We start from the raw sequence: 16,544 nt of genomic DNA, 5'->3' as shown, positions 1-16,544 counted from the left end.
TGAAAACGTTGAAATTAGCAGCCATGTTTTATTATTCCATAGAAAAATATTTCAACTATTATTAGCGACTTATATATAACTTTTATACATAAATGTGTCTGTTCCATACTTAAAAATTCTGTTGTTATCATTACATTCAATATTAATATATCAATGCATCAACATAGTATCATTTTCATTCAATTGATCAGTCACAGCGCGCCCGGCACTGCACATTCAACATCGAATTATAAGAATGAAACGTCCATGAAATTTGTTTAAGTCCAACATGCAACATTTACATTTCTCAGTTATCGTTTGTCTCCAGTTTTGTTATCACAATCATTCCTATAATACGAAATTGCCAATGGTAATAAATAACATTCTGTGTGTATAACAGTCACTTTTAAAATTAGCATTACAAAAAAAAAAAAAACTTAAAACAATGTCAATGCATTTTTTTCCGAATCGTTCAGTATTCGTCTCTGTGTCTGCGTTACTGATGATGCCATCAAATGGTAGTTGAGTTTATTGTAGCCTCTGGGTTGGTGGTTGATTCAAAGTGGTGTGTTGTATAATTTAGAGGCACAGCTGCCAAAAAAATATCATAACTAAACAATGTACATTATAATAATAATAATAATAATAATTAACGCATGTAAAAATCGTGTTCGTGAAGAGATTCGCGCATGAAAACCGCACACCTCCGCACTGCATGCCGAGTCAATTTTAACATAGCGATTACAAAAATACATAAGTTACAATTGGCGCATTTCGGTAATATTCATTTTTTTGCTTTGTTATATCGATGTATCATGGGGGGTGTGAGTTGTGTGTTGTGGTGTTGTGGTTATAAAAACGTATACAATACTGATTTTGGGTACAAAATAAGTTAATTACGCAATAATTAGACAATAATTAAGAAACGACACGTTAAAGAACAAAAAGATTCAAGTGAAAGAGAGAATTAAATAACTACATCAATAATAATATGTTAAATATCACTCGCTTGGTTAATACTACGCATTAATCGTGTTAACTCAGTATTTCTATAATAATATAAATCGTTACTTTTTTTTCCATAGAGCATAATCATAAACGCGTAAAACTAAGAACTACCAAAAATACTACTTAGTAATGTGAGGGACGCGTCCACGCGGACGCGCCGTGTATAAGACACTAGTCGGGGGCTTCGTTAATTCTTAGGTTTTTGTTCGTTCGTTACAGTTTCTTTGTTATAGCTGCGGCTCGATAATAAAAAAAAACAACAAAAGTTCTTAATACATAAATTACAAAATATACTCGAGTATTGTGTTAGAAGCTATAAATTCGTTGGTGTAAAGTTCATGCAGAACCTTTACGGTGAGCTAACACATCTCAGGTTACTCACGGAAAACAAAACCGATGATCAACTAAACAATTGCATCGAATCAACGCGCGCTGAAGAGACATTGTTAGCTCACCGTTACAATACTAAAACCATTTTCTTTTTTAATAAACAACTGTTAATGAACTGGTTATTGCAGCACGCACATCGATGATTATTGTAAATAAAATAAAAACCACAATTCGGACGCGCGTACTACCCAACAACAACCAACGCGTTCATAATTGTAAAAGCACCAATTTTGTTATAAGTATTTTTCATAAAAAATCAACTCTTAAAAGAGCGTCCGAACAATCGCAACCGATCGAGCACATTCTTCTTGACTTTTGATTGTTAATACTATCAGATCCATCAAAACCAATAAATAATAAGCATCGTTTCAACCACAAATACAAATACTAAACGTGTATGTATAAAAATACTGAATAAAAAACGTAAAAGCGCACTCGCCGGTCGCGTTCGTCCGCTCTGTACAACGTGTTTTTAGTTCCCCATGGAAGCTACCATCAAACAACACATGGAAAAATCAAAAGACTTTTCTGATTCTAACCAACGAAATGAGAAATATTTAAACCCTACAAGAGTTCCACTGGGTGTAAATCGTGCCGCCTGTCCATCAGCACGCCTCGTCTAATATTTACAATTAACGTTATAACAATATCAATTAAAGATAATGTCATTTCAATCTAACACTGGTATTGTTTTCGCTCGTGTCGCGTCCGGCGTACGCGAATAGGCCTCCGAATACTGCGCGTATTCGTAAACACTCAAATTTAAGACACAAAAAACTTAAACATTGCTAAAGTGTTATAGTAGACATTATTGGTAATACTCTTATTAGGTATTTAGTTACTGGTCATACGTTCTCAGTTAGTTCCATATTTAAAATTGTAAGTTCATCGCTTAAACCGATAATAAAATATAAATATTTAAGTTCGAGCGTAATTAAAGTAGGTTTAGTGTACGTGTACGAGAGAGAGAGATTCCTCGCTGTCGCTGATGAGAAATTAAAAAAAAAAAACGTTGAGTATTCTGCTTCCGTCCTCGAAATTGCAAATTGTTCGAAAATTCACCCCTACTATACCCTGTATTTGATTGAAGTGTGTGTAAAAGTTTGTTCAATACAAGCATTCGCAGCGAATCATTGTTACTTAGACAACTAAAATTAAGTAATTTCGTCAATTACCACGTTTATAAATAAATGAGTATTGCGGCGTGTACTTTCGACCTCCTCCAGCAAATAATACCAATCTCATATTGCAGTGTGTGTGTATCTTTTCTTGCTTGTGTGTTTTGTTTTCGAATACCTTCTGGTTGCTTTGTTTAAGTAACTCATAAATAAAAACGTAATGATAAAGAAACTGTAGAGGTACTGGCATTACAAATACAAATAATGTATCAAAAAGAATATAAATACCTAAAAGATAGCTGCAAAATATTAAATGTGTGTGTGTGTGTGTGTGTTTAGCATAAATTATAATACTAATGTGCAATTGGTTTGTTCTTCCTGCTCTGTCCACACACCATCACTGATGATTTCACGTAAACCCTATTCGTTAAACATTAAAACAGTGTTATTAACGTTAATATTACAATAATGTTCTCTTTCTCATACGAGTCATAAAATTATTAATTAAAAGAAAAAGATTATCACAATCGCGGTGATTTTTTTTTAAGTATTTGCGTTTTCTTTGTTTCGTTCGCCTTACCGGTTTTTTTTTTCTTGTTTTTTGTTTACGTCGCGCTGCAACGAATTAACTGTATCATCAAGTGTATGAGTATTTTAAGTTACGATTTTTGTTCGTTCCGGCGTAAGTACGAGCGGTTTTGCTGTGTTGCCCACACGTGTCGTGCGCCGTACCGCCTCCGACTTCCAACAAAATAGAGAGCTGCGCTTGCGGTAGAGATTCGTCGAGAGGTTTAATGTCGTCGGTAATATCACTAAAAGTGCGTGTCGCCTCGGCCACACTTCTCAGGCATGAAGAGTTCGAACTAGTATTGCTTGGTGCCGCACTGAACGACGGGTGAGGGGTGCAGAGGCGAGTCGAGTTGATGAGTGGGTAAGCAGCGGGACCGCGGCAGATCGGCATCAATGCGATTCGGTCTCGGTCATCTGCGTCGCGACGAGATTCAGCGGCAGGTCGCGGTAATTCTCGTCCTCGGATTCACCTTCCTGCGTCGACTGCGACGGAGACTGGTGGTTTGATAACGACTTTTGATAATCCTCAACACCCTAAAATATTACACACACACATTAGAAACACAGGCAAAGGATATTAGTAGCTGGAGAATTACCTGATGCATGGACGCTGTGACAGGGACTTTTTGTCCCGTCAACGCCATCACCAAATGGGGTTGAAGCTGTTTTCGCAAGGCACGCAGCACGTCTTCCGAGTCGGGTATTTCAGGCGTGTTGTTATTGGCATTGTTGGATTTTCGTGAACCTATGTAAATTTGAAGTTATCACATGTAATTATCACTGGCAGAGTCAAAGCTTACGTTTCTCAGTCGCCTGATCTTTGGGTCGACGACGCCGAGTGTGTATCGTGTCGCGACGCATCGTGTGCGGCCTGTCGACGCCGTGCAGTTTATAGTAAAGTCCACATGCGTTGCAGACCATCTCGTTCTTGACGTTGCGTCGCCAGATGGTCGTCGTCTGCGTCCCACAATTCGTGCACGCCAAATCAACCCGTCGCGCCATACCCGCACCTCCCTAAAAAAGATTCAAAATCTATTTCCTTTCCTAGCAATTTAAAGCTTTAAATGACATACTTTTGCGTTCTTCACCAACTGCAGATTGTTGCACCACGAGCTGTTACCGGTAAAGTCATTCACGTACTCCCCATCCACGTCGTTCTCATTAGCAGGGCTGGAATTAGCATCCTCCGGCTCCATCTTCGTCGGATAGGTCTGTTTCCGACGCCCGCCATCTTCGGTTTGCTCTCCTTCGTCGGCCCCTTGGTGACATTCTCTGCATTCTTAAAAGGCGGCGCTGGTGTGATAGTCATGCCCAGTTTCTTGCACGTTATCAACTTGCGCAGCAAATGACTGGCTTCACCCGATAACGGACCAGTCGCGCGGCCATTCTGTGACAGCGCACGCCATAATGTGTCGTGTTGCTCGGCATGATGATGCAGATTCTGCAGGTACGGATGATGCTGGTCGACGGTGGGTGAAGGCGCCGAGGTTGTGGTCGAATTCGAATGCTCTTCCATTCCTGCGACATATCCACCTCCAGACGCTCTGGATCCGAACTGTTACTGTAATCCGACGCAGCATCATCGTCCTTAATGAAATCCGGCAGCTCCGGCACGCAGGTGAGGTTCTCCGGCCGGCGGCTCGACAAATCCGCCGGCTCCGAGGGTGTGGCAGGGCGCGAGTCGCCAGGATCTCGCACGGAAGACGCGTCCATTGCGTTCGAGTCGGTCTCCTCGTCGTAGTAATCCACCGGCTCGCATTTGATGTCCGGCTCGACTGTTATCGTTTCTGATTGAGTTGAAGGTTGTGTTTGCGCCTTGAGATTCTTGGGAGATTTTCGCCGCGTTAGCATTTCGTCTAATAATATCGTTGATTGCTTGAGTTTTTCCTAGAAAAGTGCACATGGTCAGGTTTAGTCGGATTCCATTCGGATCGGCCTTGTTTGTTGAAAGTTTCATTTTAGTTTATTCCGCAGTTCGTCCGTATCAGCCAGTAGGATTCAATTACATCCGCGTTATCAATAACTTCAAAGAAATTCAACGTGCTGACTAATTTAACACGGACAGGAGTTGGAGTTGGATAAACCATGGACCCTCTAGCAGTTAATCATCATAAGTTATTAGCAATGAAATAAATGTGATAACAAGGCAGATAACAGCAGATAAACACTGAGGTGTGATAGCGCAACGCGTTAGTTGCGCGTAAAGTATCTATACACACGTAACGCCTCGACTGTATTCTTTTTTTATTTAAAAAATGTCCGAAAAACGCCTAAAAACCGCGTTTTTCTGCGCAATTTTCGCTGTGAATTTCATCCTGGCAGCGGGTGATATTAGCTATGAAAGTTCCGCGCATCTCTGTGAACGTTGCAAGTGTCAAACGCGCGCGACCACGTTTATCCTCGACTGCACCTCGCAACAGATGACGAACACCCTCGCCAACTGGCCCGAGGACGCCAGCCCGCCGAACATCACCCGCATTGTCGCCCATTTCAATAAGAACGCGCTGGTGCGCTTGAAGCCGCTGCCGGAGACGAGCGCCGAGGTGACAGTCTACTACACGCACAACAGCATCGAGCAGCTTGATAGTGGCCTGTTCGCAAACTGCATAAATGTCACCTCGCTGGATTTGAGTTATAATAAGATTAAGAGTGAGTCATATTTAAAATTATCACGCGGCGTAAATATTTTTGGCGATTCGTGCGGGCGATAAAAATGCACGCAGGCGCGAGCCGCCCGAAGGGAACAGGAACCGTTTTTAATCAATTGCGTTTGCCAAACTATTCCACTAAAACCGATTTGCTCTGTGCGCTCTCTGTAGGCGATGTGCTGATAACGGATGTTTTCCGAGGCCCATACGATGATAATCTCTACGAGCCTATCGCCCTGCGCACGCTCAATCTAGCGCACAACGAATTGCACACGATCGGGAAGAACGTTTTCGAGCATTTGCTGGAGTTGAGGTCTTTGGATTTGAGTGGCAATCGGTTTCGAATCATCGATCAATTGACATACCTCAGTTTCCAGAAACTACCAAAACTCGAGGTGATATTAAACACTAAACAAACAATAAATAAATAATTTTATTTTGTAGAATTTAAACTTAGCGAGCAACCGATTGATCCACTTGAACAACACCGGTTTTAACGAGTTGAAAACTCTGCATATCTTGGACATATCCTATAATGACTTGAGTTTCATCCCTTATGTGGTCCAAGACGTGTCAAAAACTTTAAAAATTCTACGGGTTGATGGCAACCCGATTGTAGAAATCCGCGACGCCGATTTTGTCGGTATGGATGTCCTGACGGAGCTCTACGCGTCGAATCTTTCCCAACTGAATGAAATTAAACCCAACGCATTTGGTGCGCTACCAAATTTACAAAAAATTGACCTCTCTGGCATGCCATCGAATGTTATACTCTCCGATCATGTCTTCAACACATCTCTACGTGAAGTACGTATAAATTTACCACAAAAAAACAACTAAACTAAACTAAACTAAATTGATAAAATTTCAGTTAAACATGAGTAATTCCGATCTGGAGCTGATCCCGAAGGAGTTCCTCGACTGGTCGCAGTTGACAACGCTCGACTTACGCGGCAATCAGTTGTACTGCACGTGCGACCTGCATAATATCACAGCGCAATTGCAGGACGTCGTCAAACGCGACCGCGACGCTGCCTATTGCTTCGATTACAAGCGATACAAACAATATAAGATGTACAGTCTGACCGAAGAGATTTGCTTCGAGCACGTAAGTGTCTCTCTGTTTGTGTGTGTGAGAGATGACAACGATGAATGTTGAACTCTCCACGCCCGAAATTAATTAATATGTTTGCAGGATGAGTACTTGGGGACGTACTCCCACATTGCATCGACGGAGAGAATCATGCGTATGGTGCTGCTCTCGACGAGCATCTTGCTAATTATCTGCCTGTTCATCGCCGCCTGGCTGGGATACGTGAAGTGCTACCGGAATCAGAGGAACTACGGTTTTGCTACTTCAGTCACATACGCGCCTATTATTCCCAGAACGTAAACGTTCTTAACTTTCTTACTTTTATTACAAGATGTTAATATAGTTAAAATTTCAGTAGGAATGTTTTTTTTTTATTCAGAATAAATTTCCAACTTTAAATTTGCATTTTTTTGATGATATTTACCTGTTGCGTTCCAGTGCAAGTACGTGTCTGTGTGATGTACGCAACAAGCTCCTCGTCCACCCGACTAGCCCTCTCTTTGAAGTCATAGAACGCGTCTAATTTTTCGTAGCACTCCGTGCACACGACATGAGGTAACTGGTCACGTTCGGAAACCTATAACACAATCAGAAGAACGTTAAAAATGCGCCCTGCACCATCGGCGGACATCCAAAATATGCGCAACGGTTACCACAATCTTCTCGCATCGTGAGCTTCGTTAACCACATCAGTTCAATTACAATTGTGCAATGGACTATTTTTATCCGCGCACAACTTCACGGCGGTTCACGTCCCCTCAATTGGCAGCGGAATTGTGATAGAGTTGGATATCACAACAACGAAATTTTTACATCTTCGTTGGCAATAGGTAATAAATTGCGATATGATACAATTATAATTGATGACGATCGCCGATGATGATGATGATGATGTGGAAAAAACGAAAGTCCGCGAATGGTTTCGCAACGATTAGCGTAAAAGTCGCGCTCGTTCCGAAACAATTTCGTCTCTCGTTACGACGCTTTTTTGTGCGCGCTCGTTTCCCGCTCGAAAATGAATCGATTCGACAATACGATAGTCGATTTTTCGGCGTACGTCCACGCCAGTGCTAAATCATTCTAATCTATCGCTCGAATCGGCGCGTCGAGCGGCCGATGCGGATTTGGCAATCGCACCGATTGTGAATCGAGTAACGAGCAACGCGCCGCTGTGAGAAATCGACGAAGAATCGACCTGGAGCATTCTCGCAACGCAAATAGTCGGCCGCCAGTAAATAAACGCAAAGTGTAACAGCACACACACACACACACCGAGACGCATTCACATCGCGAATTCGAGCGTATAATAACGTGAAGATATTTGGGGTTGGTTGCTGCATCGGGAAAAGTTCGTTTCCCATGCGAACGCATTCCGCGCGAACGAATTGATACGCTGCGAATGATCAATCGCGACAAACAAACAAAAAATGTAATTTGCACATTTCGCAACTCAGCCGCCGCCGCTGCTGCTCCATTCATTCTTTAAGCCGATAACGATGGCAACCGCGACGAAATCATTAATACAAGCATTATGTGCCTTCGAAGCCGCAATACGCGCGCAGCGAGCGCGAGAGCTTGTTAAGACGGCAGCGCCGTTCGTTCGCACACACCAGCGCATAGATAAAGGATTGAATTGCCATGGAAACGTAGCAATATTTTGCACAACAGCGCCGGCGATGGCGAACAAAGCGAAGTAGACTAGACCAGAACGAAACAGATAAAGTTTAAAGTTGGCCGCCGTTGCGTAAGCGGCGACATCGTCGATTCGAAACGAAACAGTTTCAACGAGCCGGCCGATGATTTATCACGAGTTTTCATCCCGCAACGAGAACCCAACTATTGTGATGCGATAATTGCCTCGGTGTGCGCGCGCGCGCGCTTGCATTATAATAAAAAAGATCGGAAACCGCTACCAGATTCGGCGGTGCGAATTCATTACTGGTAATGAGATTTAGAAGCCAGACTCTCCGACTGACTGACTGACTGTTGTTGACTGTACTCTGAACTATGTCTACTCGCGAGCCCGCCGGAGCGCGCGCGCGCACGTTAAATTTAATTATTCTTTTTAGAAAGTTTACAATATTATGCGGTACGTATATAAATTACGTTTGCTTTACTTTGCGTTCGTTTATTTCGCCGCGGTCGGTGCGCATGCATCAGCGCGCTATTCCTTTATCTTCCACCTTCCAACATCAACTTTCAATTTCCAACTTACATCGTTAATTATTTCATTCGATTTTGCGTTTACGCCTGCGTTTCGCGCCATGTCGTGTGCATTATGTTTCTCTATTGCACATTTGCGTTTGTTTAAATGGGTTTATTACGCGTTGCGCACCGCGAAATTCCCATGAACGGCGCAGCGCAGGGCGCTTGGACCGTGATTTATCGACGCTGCGTGAATAAAACTGATCGCAAACGTGGCGATTTTGTATGTCAAATTTGAAGACGTAACCGATGGATACAATTCGTAATTTCACGCATTTTCTACGCTCTGATGTATCTGATAAACAACTATATATTAATTTCTTCAATTTTGCGTACCGATTTCTTAATTTCCTCTTTTTGTCAGTCTGTATGCTTTTATAGCACAAATTCAACTCGGCTTTTTTTTTTTCTTAAGCCTAAACCTGCCGCATTGATGTGTTTCTCATGGGAGTTTCCGATTTGGCAAGACCGATATTCTGTTTTCTTTGAAGTCAACTCATATTTTGCTTTATATCGAGCGTGGCAAACGCGATTCACGCCCGATGCGCGTTCAATTTGAATACACCCTATATGAATCGCACGTCGTAACTAATAACTCATTGTACAACTCGCCCGAAGCACGGTGATACCTTAGATAACTCGGATAACAAGTGCGGTTAGAAAGTGTTTCCGGCCCGCGATTAACGTCTCCGGCGATGCTTCAACGCTCGGATCAACCTCACCGATTGCTTCACATCCATACGTATTTTAAATATTCCGAGTCTGAAGTAATCGCAGAATGGCGAGAGAGAAATTGATTGTTCGCGCGCGACGATAACGATAAGAAATGAATCGCAACGTAGAACGCGAAAAGAAAGTTTCGGATTTGAATGGTTGGTGGATGTGTGCGTGGATTTGGCACATAATGGTGTTTGAACAAAGCAATGAATAAAGTGAAGCAAACAATGCAACAACACTAACGCTCTGTGGCAATTAATTTAATTAAGTTATATATTCGGGTGTTGTACAGCAACACATGCATGACTTTAGAAGCAGGAAGAAAAAAATCGGTGGCACTGACAGAGCTCTCAGTTGTTTTTTTTTTTTTTTGTGATAATTTGGTGTATTCTGGTTGAAGACGCTCGGGCAATGTTTGTTAATCATGAGCGCGGCCGTAGCACTAGTGCCGCTCCGCTGGTTTTCACACGAAAACTTCGTGCCCAACACCAAGCAGCCAGCGTTCGACATTACGCGTGTATTACGCGCGTCCGCTCGGTGTGATAGCGCTTCGTCAGTTTGTTGACGTTGGCGTGAAGGTGGTGCGGCTCTCCGGATAGCCCTATTTGCCAAACCAACACAACAACAACAAAACCTACAGGTGCTCTCTTCGGCGGATTCGCCACAAAAGAAAACGTTCGTGTGCGCGCGGTGGTTACAAGCGAGCCGCGGCGGCTCGATGCATTTGCTCGCGCAAATAGCGCATGTCTGAACCGCGCCGTCGTAAGCAACGGATGGAAGCGAATGAACGGAACCGAACACGAGAAACGCGCCCGGCGATGGCCGCCATATAGCAACAAACGGCAACGGCGAAGCAGAAAGAAGCGAAAAAAAAAACAACAACGACGAGTAAAGAACGGCGCGATAACGATACTCGCACGGATGTATGGCAGCAGGCAGCAGCGCTGTTTGTAATCCACGTAATCGTATAATGGCAATAAAGCCACCGATCCGATACAAGAAAACACCGCTCGAGTTGAAATTTCGTTACAAAGCACCCAAAACTAAGAGATAATCACTCCCCAGAGACGCAATAGGAAACATTCGTACAATTCTTCACACTGACGAAGTGATGCGTCACTCTGCCTTCATAATTAATAATTAAAACGCGCTTTATAATGAACCTTTGCACGTTATAAAAGAATAATTATGAAATTAACAAAAAAAAATTCAACCGAACCAGAATAAGCACCTTCGAAGCCGAATGAATGAATGAATTTGAATGAATGAATGAATGAAGGAAAGCGCGCGCGCGCTGAGAACGAACACAACGGCAAAATTTCGACTTGAATTGATAATTGATGGATGGGGCAATTCTTTTAATTAATCCAATTCCCACATTACAATTACCTGCGTGCGTTTAGCGTAAGCGGTCGCTAACAATCTCGTAAAGCCGATGCATGAGCCGTAAACCTTAAAACGCCGCCGCGCGTTATTTAATTACGCCGGCGCAATTAAGCCGGCCGAACAGGTATCAACATGATTTTTCGATGAATAGATGGCCCGACGCTCTCGTAAAAACGTAACAAATCTGATCGATAAAAGAGTTTGAGTTGTGGCGGTGCGTACTTCATCGAACGACTTCCTCTCTTTGCCGCACAAAGAAGCGAATCTGACAACACGACGCGCGCGCGGATTTATCAAACAAGTTTTCCTTGCGGCGGCGCTGACGAAACACACATCAAGACGAGAATAGATAATGGAAAGCATGACAATGACGATAAATAATTACTCAATAGCGAAATTGAAAATAAGCATTCATGACTATTTTTGGTTTCAGCATGCATTAAAAAACATTCGCATTTTATGTATGTTCATCAATCAAACATAGAAAAAAAAATGAATTCTTTGACTTGTAGATTATTTCAGCATGCATTACAAATGACAAATGCTTGATTGTGTTGCGCCAGTGTAAAAATATGATTCGCAAATGTTGAAAACTAACACATAACATTGCGTAAACAGATCGATGGAGATTATAGACAGTGTGAATCATTCGCATGCCGTCAGATGCTCAGAGACTGGAGGAGACTCATTGAGTTTTCCAGTCGAAATTTATTTACATTCACGGTGTGTGAGAGAATAATACATTGGAAACGTGCGCGGTGTTGGTGACGGTGTTGACCAGCGTTACGCAAATGCGCTTCCTAGAAATCGAGAAATTTTAGCGTGCAAGCCATCACCCCGACCTACGCGTCTAATCAGCATTATCGGCGGCGGTGCGATTCGGAGACATCTTCTAGAAGGAAAAACGCGCGCGCGCAGACTCAGTGAAGTCAGGCAGCGCGCGCGCGGTGAGCAACACACACCGAAATAACGTGTAGGACGCACAAATTACAAACATTACGTGTACGTCTTTATATAGTTATCTTTCTTTTCTTTTGTCTCCGCTGCTTACTTCGTCGACCGCGACCACAACCACGGACGCGGAGCCGCCGCACCGTCGAAGACTGCCTGGGAGAGTTAAAGCATACGCATACATATTGATAAAATACTTGCATACGCTTATGATAATGCGGTACGTGGATCACGGCGCGCGCGTGTGTATGCGTCCGGGGATTTTAATAATGTTTTATTATATTTCGTCGGCCGGGCAAGGCACCAACACAAACAGATAATGCGGCGCGCGCGCGCGCGCGAGCGCAGAGAGATAGAAAACTGATTGTGAAACCAGTTTTCGTATCGCTGCTTTACTTAACGTATCCTTGAAACCTGCGTATGTTTTGTTTAATATTTATATCTCGCATACGGCTCGTCACGGATTGATTACGTTTAAATGGCCAGCGCGCCGAAAAACGCTAATCGCGCGCGATTACTGCAAACATAGAGGGCACTGACTGAACCATGCGATTGCAGCGCCTCGAAATATTAGCCGGTAAACAATCGGCGTATCACACGATTAATTACTTGCTGGAAAATAAACATCTAATCGGTGGTGGAAAAAAATTGTTGACGGCTCTCTCTGGGACGGCGAGACGCGGTTTTGGACTAGTGTAGTCAGGTGTATTGACACCGCCAACGAATGTCCCAATATGTTGTGATAGGTTGCCAAACAACGACGACCGACGGATTGCGAATCAACGAGCGCAAAAAAGACAATCGATGCGGAACAACAAAAAATAACAAACGAATCATACATACACACACAGCCGGCGAACAAAAACGCGCGTCTAGACTGCAGACGCCCGTCACAGGTGCATGCGATGGTTTAATGATATTTGTTATGAGCGGAAATATTGCTTCGAGATAGAGGCAAATACCAAATGCGCATTGAACACGAGGCGGAAAATGTCATCGGACGTAATTGATACTTTTGACGAAGATTTCCTGGGCAGAGGTCGTGTTTATTAATTCGTGTAAACACAATTTTCTCACCGCGCGGACAGAGAGAAAAAGAATCACCACGCATATCGTTAAGATAGCGTAGTAGTAGGTAAGCTGATGCTATGTTGATGTTAAATATTCTAGCGCTCACGGCGCGCTGCTCTTGCTTCATCGCATCGCGGGCACACAGGCACGACGAAATCCAAGCCCCACTTCAGTATCATTTTTAGCTCCTTCGCGAGCGTCTCTTTCCCATGAGCTGTTGCTGGCCGCTCTGCCAGCAGCCAGATAGCGTTTCACGGCGCCCTCGATTCGGCGCCCGTTATCAACGCGCCACGATCGGCATCGGCGATGGAGAAATAACGCACACGCATTCAACTCGAAAGCTTTATTTAGTAACCCAGCGCATTTCACTTGCGCTCACTGGTCGCGCGCGATATGATTTCAGAATGCAGTATGCGTAAAAATCATCGCGATGGAAAGAAAATTTTGAATTTTTAGTTTCCTACAAGTTGTATAAACGCGAGCAGCGTTCGCCTGGGCAGCAGTAGCGTTGGCTGTCGGATGCTGCAACATGCGAGTCGCGAGGATCCGTGGATTGAATGAATGAATGAATAAATGAATGGAAAACAAACACAAAGAGACGTCGGATGCGCTCGCTCGCATGCGATGCGCGCGCCGGCGACGCGAATGCACGTTTCATCATGCCATCAGACGCATGGGACGCCCAAGAACCGATCTCTTCGGTTCGGAAAATAACAACATGTTTTCGAAACCGACTCGAAGCACAAGACGGCAAGCGGAAACCTAAGCCCCCCGAGCAGCCGAACACACATTTATGCATGAAATAGTAGCGGAATTTTTCTACGCATTTTCAAATATTAGTATTGAAGTTATAATATTTGGACACGCCGGGTGCACTGAAGAAGCCCCGAAACGCAGGCTAGAGAGAGGATGAAAAGCTGGAAAGACGGAAGAATAAGAAGGCAAGCGAGCCGAGACTGAGACGAGAAACGACAGCAGGTAAATAGACCACAGATGGTCGGTCTGTGTGTTTGCTTGCGCGCGGCAGACAGACAAAAACGACGCCGAGAGGAAGGAAAAAAAAAACACCGAACGCCTAATGAATATTAGTAGCGCATGCACATGCGGCGTATGCGATGATGTTCGACTGAAAGATAAACACGGCGCGCGCGGATTCAAAAAGCGGCAGCGTCGAGACAATAAATAAGGCCGAAGCGCATTTGATTGATTTATGTATGTATGGTTTATGATCGGGCATTGCGAGAAAAATGAATCTGGGCGAGAAGTTGTAAAACTCGACCGGCGGCGACGTCGAACAATGTAGCGAAACACGGACAGGTAGTGAGTGTGCGTGAAGAATGAGAAGAATTCACGTCCACCTGGGTAGTCTCTAGCAAACAAGGGTTCTTTTCTGGTTAGACACGCTTTGCATGACAATAGACAAGTACGCGGCAAGTGCCCCGGCGCACACAACAAGTGTCCGCAAAAATTCGGTGGCGAGATTTGATGCGCGCAGGTAAAGATTGCGGGATTTTCCAGCATGCGGACGAAGTGCAGGAAAGCCAGCAGACTGGTAGTGCATCGAGAACGCCACAAACGTAGTAAAAGTCCCGAAATAACTCTCGAACGCCGTCGACCGACCACATTTACGCCCATAGTGCGTACGGCGGAGTTCACCACGACGACGACGACGCACATGAAGAGCGCGCGCGAGCGCTGATACGAGATACGCAATCGAAGCGCGGAGAGCTAAATTTACACACAAAAAATATTATTGCCCACAAACAAAAACAACGTGAGAGAATCCAAGAAGTCGCTCGCGCAGAGCGCGCGCGCGGATAGATAGACAAAACAGAAATAAATGGAATGAAATCGTGATGTGCGAGACCAGACAAGATCGAAAATAAGCGTCGTCCGTACGCCGTACGTCGTTGTTTTTGTTGCTTCCCTTTTGCAGAGAGGTTCGAAAAATACGAAGATCAACGAAGTGCGGCGCGTCGCGCGAACGGCGGACGGACACGGCCAACAGCGGATGTTGCATAAATCTGGCGCAACATATTGAGGCAACATCATTTGTGAATGCGTACCGGACAAATTCGAATCGAGAGAAATGACTTCCAGCTCATTAGCGCATTGACGCGGCGGCGCCCAGCGGCGCCGCTTTTGTTTCAATGAAGAGCACCAGCACAACTCAACTCAACTCAACTCTCATGCTGCATATACGTGCAGGCGAATTAAAATGATCGCCGACACACCATGTGCGGCAGCGGCGGTTGTGCGCCCCATGAATCACTCACCATAATAGACAGACACGTCATGATCTTCTTGGAGATTGGCACCTTCGGCGTCGTGTGGTGAGCCGCCGCGGCCGCATCGTCGACGGCAAACACCGATATCCTCGGCGCGGCCGCGGCGTCGTCGGCGGCGGGCACCGACAGACAAAGACGGCAGACGTCGTAGAACGTCGGCGGCACCACCGCGCCGACGACGGCGTTGGTGCTGCACATTTTCGGTGGACGGAGCACGACGCACACGCGCCCGCACGTAGGAGGCACTGGATGGCGAGTCGCGCCGCACGCACACAGCCACCGCGGAGACGCACGCACACGGCACACAAAGCGATAACAAAAACAAAAAAAGATGCCTCCCGTGCGTGCACACCGCGAGAGATAACGCGGATAATAACGCTAGCTGGTGCGCTCTCCGGCGGTTTAGTGAGCGACGAGCGAAGGAGCTAGGCGCTGGCGGCGTTGCGACGGCGATTCGTCGCCGACATTATCACTCACTGAACGGGATGGCTGGCGCTGGCAGAGCAGCACACTCAACACGGAACGGTCCACACTCGCTTCTACACCACACGGGGCACATTCGCGGCGTTCGGCGGCGTTGTACGCATGGGTCTTGCTCGCCGTCGCTGCGTTCGGCGTTCTGATCTGCTGCGCCGCACCGAGTTCGGTTGCCATCGGCCGGAGCCGGACGCGCTCGCAACTATCGTGTGCGCTTTTTATCACCGCCCCGCGCGCGCCCACTGACGAATATAAATGTTCTTTGTTTAGTTTAATTGTAACCCGCGCACTCGTTTCTTACATTAAAATCGCCCAATCTCGACCATCTCAAGCGTCGGCCCGTCCGCCATTTCTCGCATTCGCCCAAATCGCACGCCACCTCACAAAATACAACTCGGATATGCTTTTAAAATAAAACATGTCTTCTTGCCTGCCAGTCGTAGTGAATGTTATGTAAACAGAATGCACGCTGGATGAAATTTGATAACAAGTCACTCAAAGTGTAACTTAGTTCGCTTGTGCGCCTGCAGGGGGCAGCACAATGCAGAGATACTCCACGCTTGGATCATATACGTACCAAACCATGCTTTATTTAGATAATACGTGTTTGGTCGATGCCCACGAGGAGGATCCTTGTGCTATG

At 45.0% G+C, this 16,544-nt stretch overlaps 2 protein-coding genes across 2 annotated transcripts; one reads left to right on the top strand and one right to left on the bottom strand.

Annotated features, from left to right (window-relative positions):
• Positions 1-14: 14 nt before the first annotated feature.
• LOC135792052 (zinc finger transcription factor Trps1-like) lies at positions 15-16,321 on the bottom strand. The gene is given in 8 exon segments (XM_065302678.1): positions 15-3,599; positions 3,662-3,810; positions 3,866-4,079; positions 4,139-4,296; positions 4,299-4,586; positions 4,589-4,952; positions 7,231-7,383; positions 15,413-16,321. Coding segments are annotated over 8 exon segments (1,680 nt in total). The 5' UTR covers positions 15,623-16,321; the 3' UTR covers positions 15-3,455.
• Positions 5,239-7,205, top strand: LOC135792061 (leucine-rich repeat neuronal protein 1-like). Its single transcript, XM_065302687.1, has 5 exons — positions 5,239-5,714; positions 5,885-6,108; positions 6,158-6,520; positions 6,585-6,821; positions 6,909-7,205. Exons 1-5 carry the CDS (start codon positions 5,321-5,323, stop codon positions 7,104-7,106), a joined length of 1,416 nt encoding a protein of 471 aa, XP_065158759.1. The 5' UTR covers positions 5,239-5,320; the 3' UTR covers positions 7,107-7,205.
• Positions 16,322-16,544: the final 223 nt, after the last annotated feature.

This window comes from Atheta coriaria, unplaced genomic scaffold (assembly GCF_025399875.1).
Source record: "Atheta coriaria isolate IRGN ID8LTWV9N9 unplaced genomic scaffold, Caltech_Dcor_3.1 hic_scaffold_1_pilon, whole genome shotgun sequence".
Lineage (NCBI taxonomy): Eukaryota > Metazoa > Arthropoda > Insecta > Coleoptera > Staphylinidae > Dalotia > Dalotia coriaria.
This window is presented reverse-complemented; position numbering and strand designations above follow the sequence as displayed.

What these genes read in the sequence shown, in the direction of transcription:
- LOC135792061 (XM_065302687.1), top strand. Translation starts at nt 5,321, where the DNA reads ATGTCCGAAAAACGCCTAAAAACCGCGTTTTTCTGCGCAATTTTCGCT. An exon ending in GAGTTATAATAAGATTAAGA is followed by an intron (nt 5,715 to 5,884) that starts GTGAGTCATATT and finishes CGCTCTCTGTAG; the next exon opens with GCGATGTGCTGATAACGGAT. An exon ending in AGAAACTACCAAAACTCGAG is followed by an intron (nt 6,109 to 6,157) that starts GTGATATTAAAC and finishes TTTATTTTGTAG; the next exon opens with AATTTAAACTTAGCGAGCAA.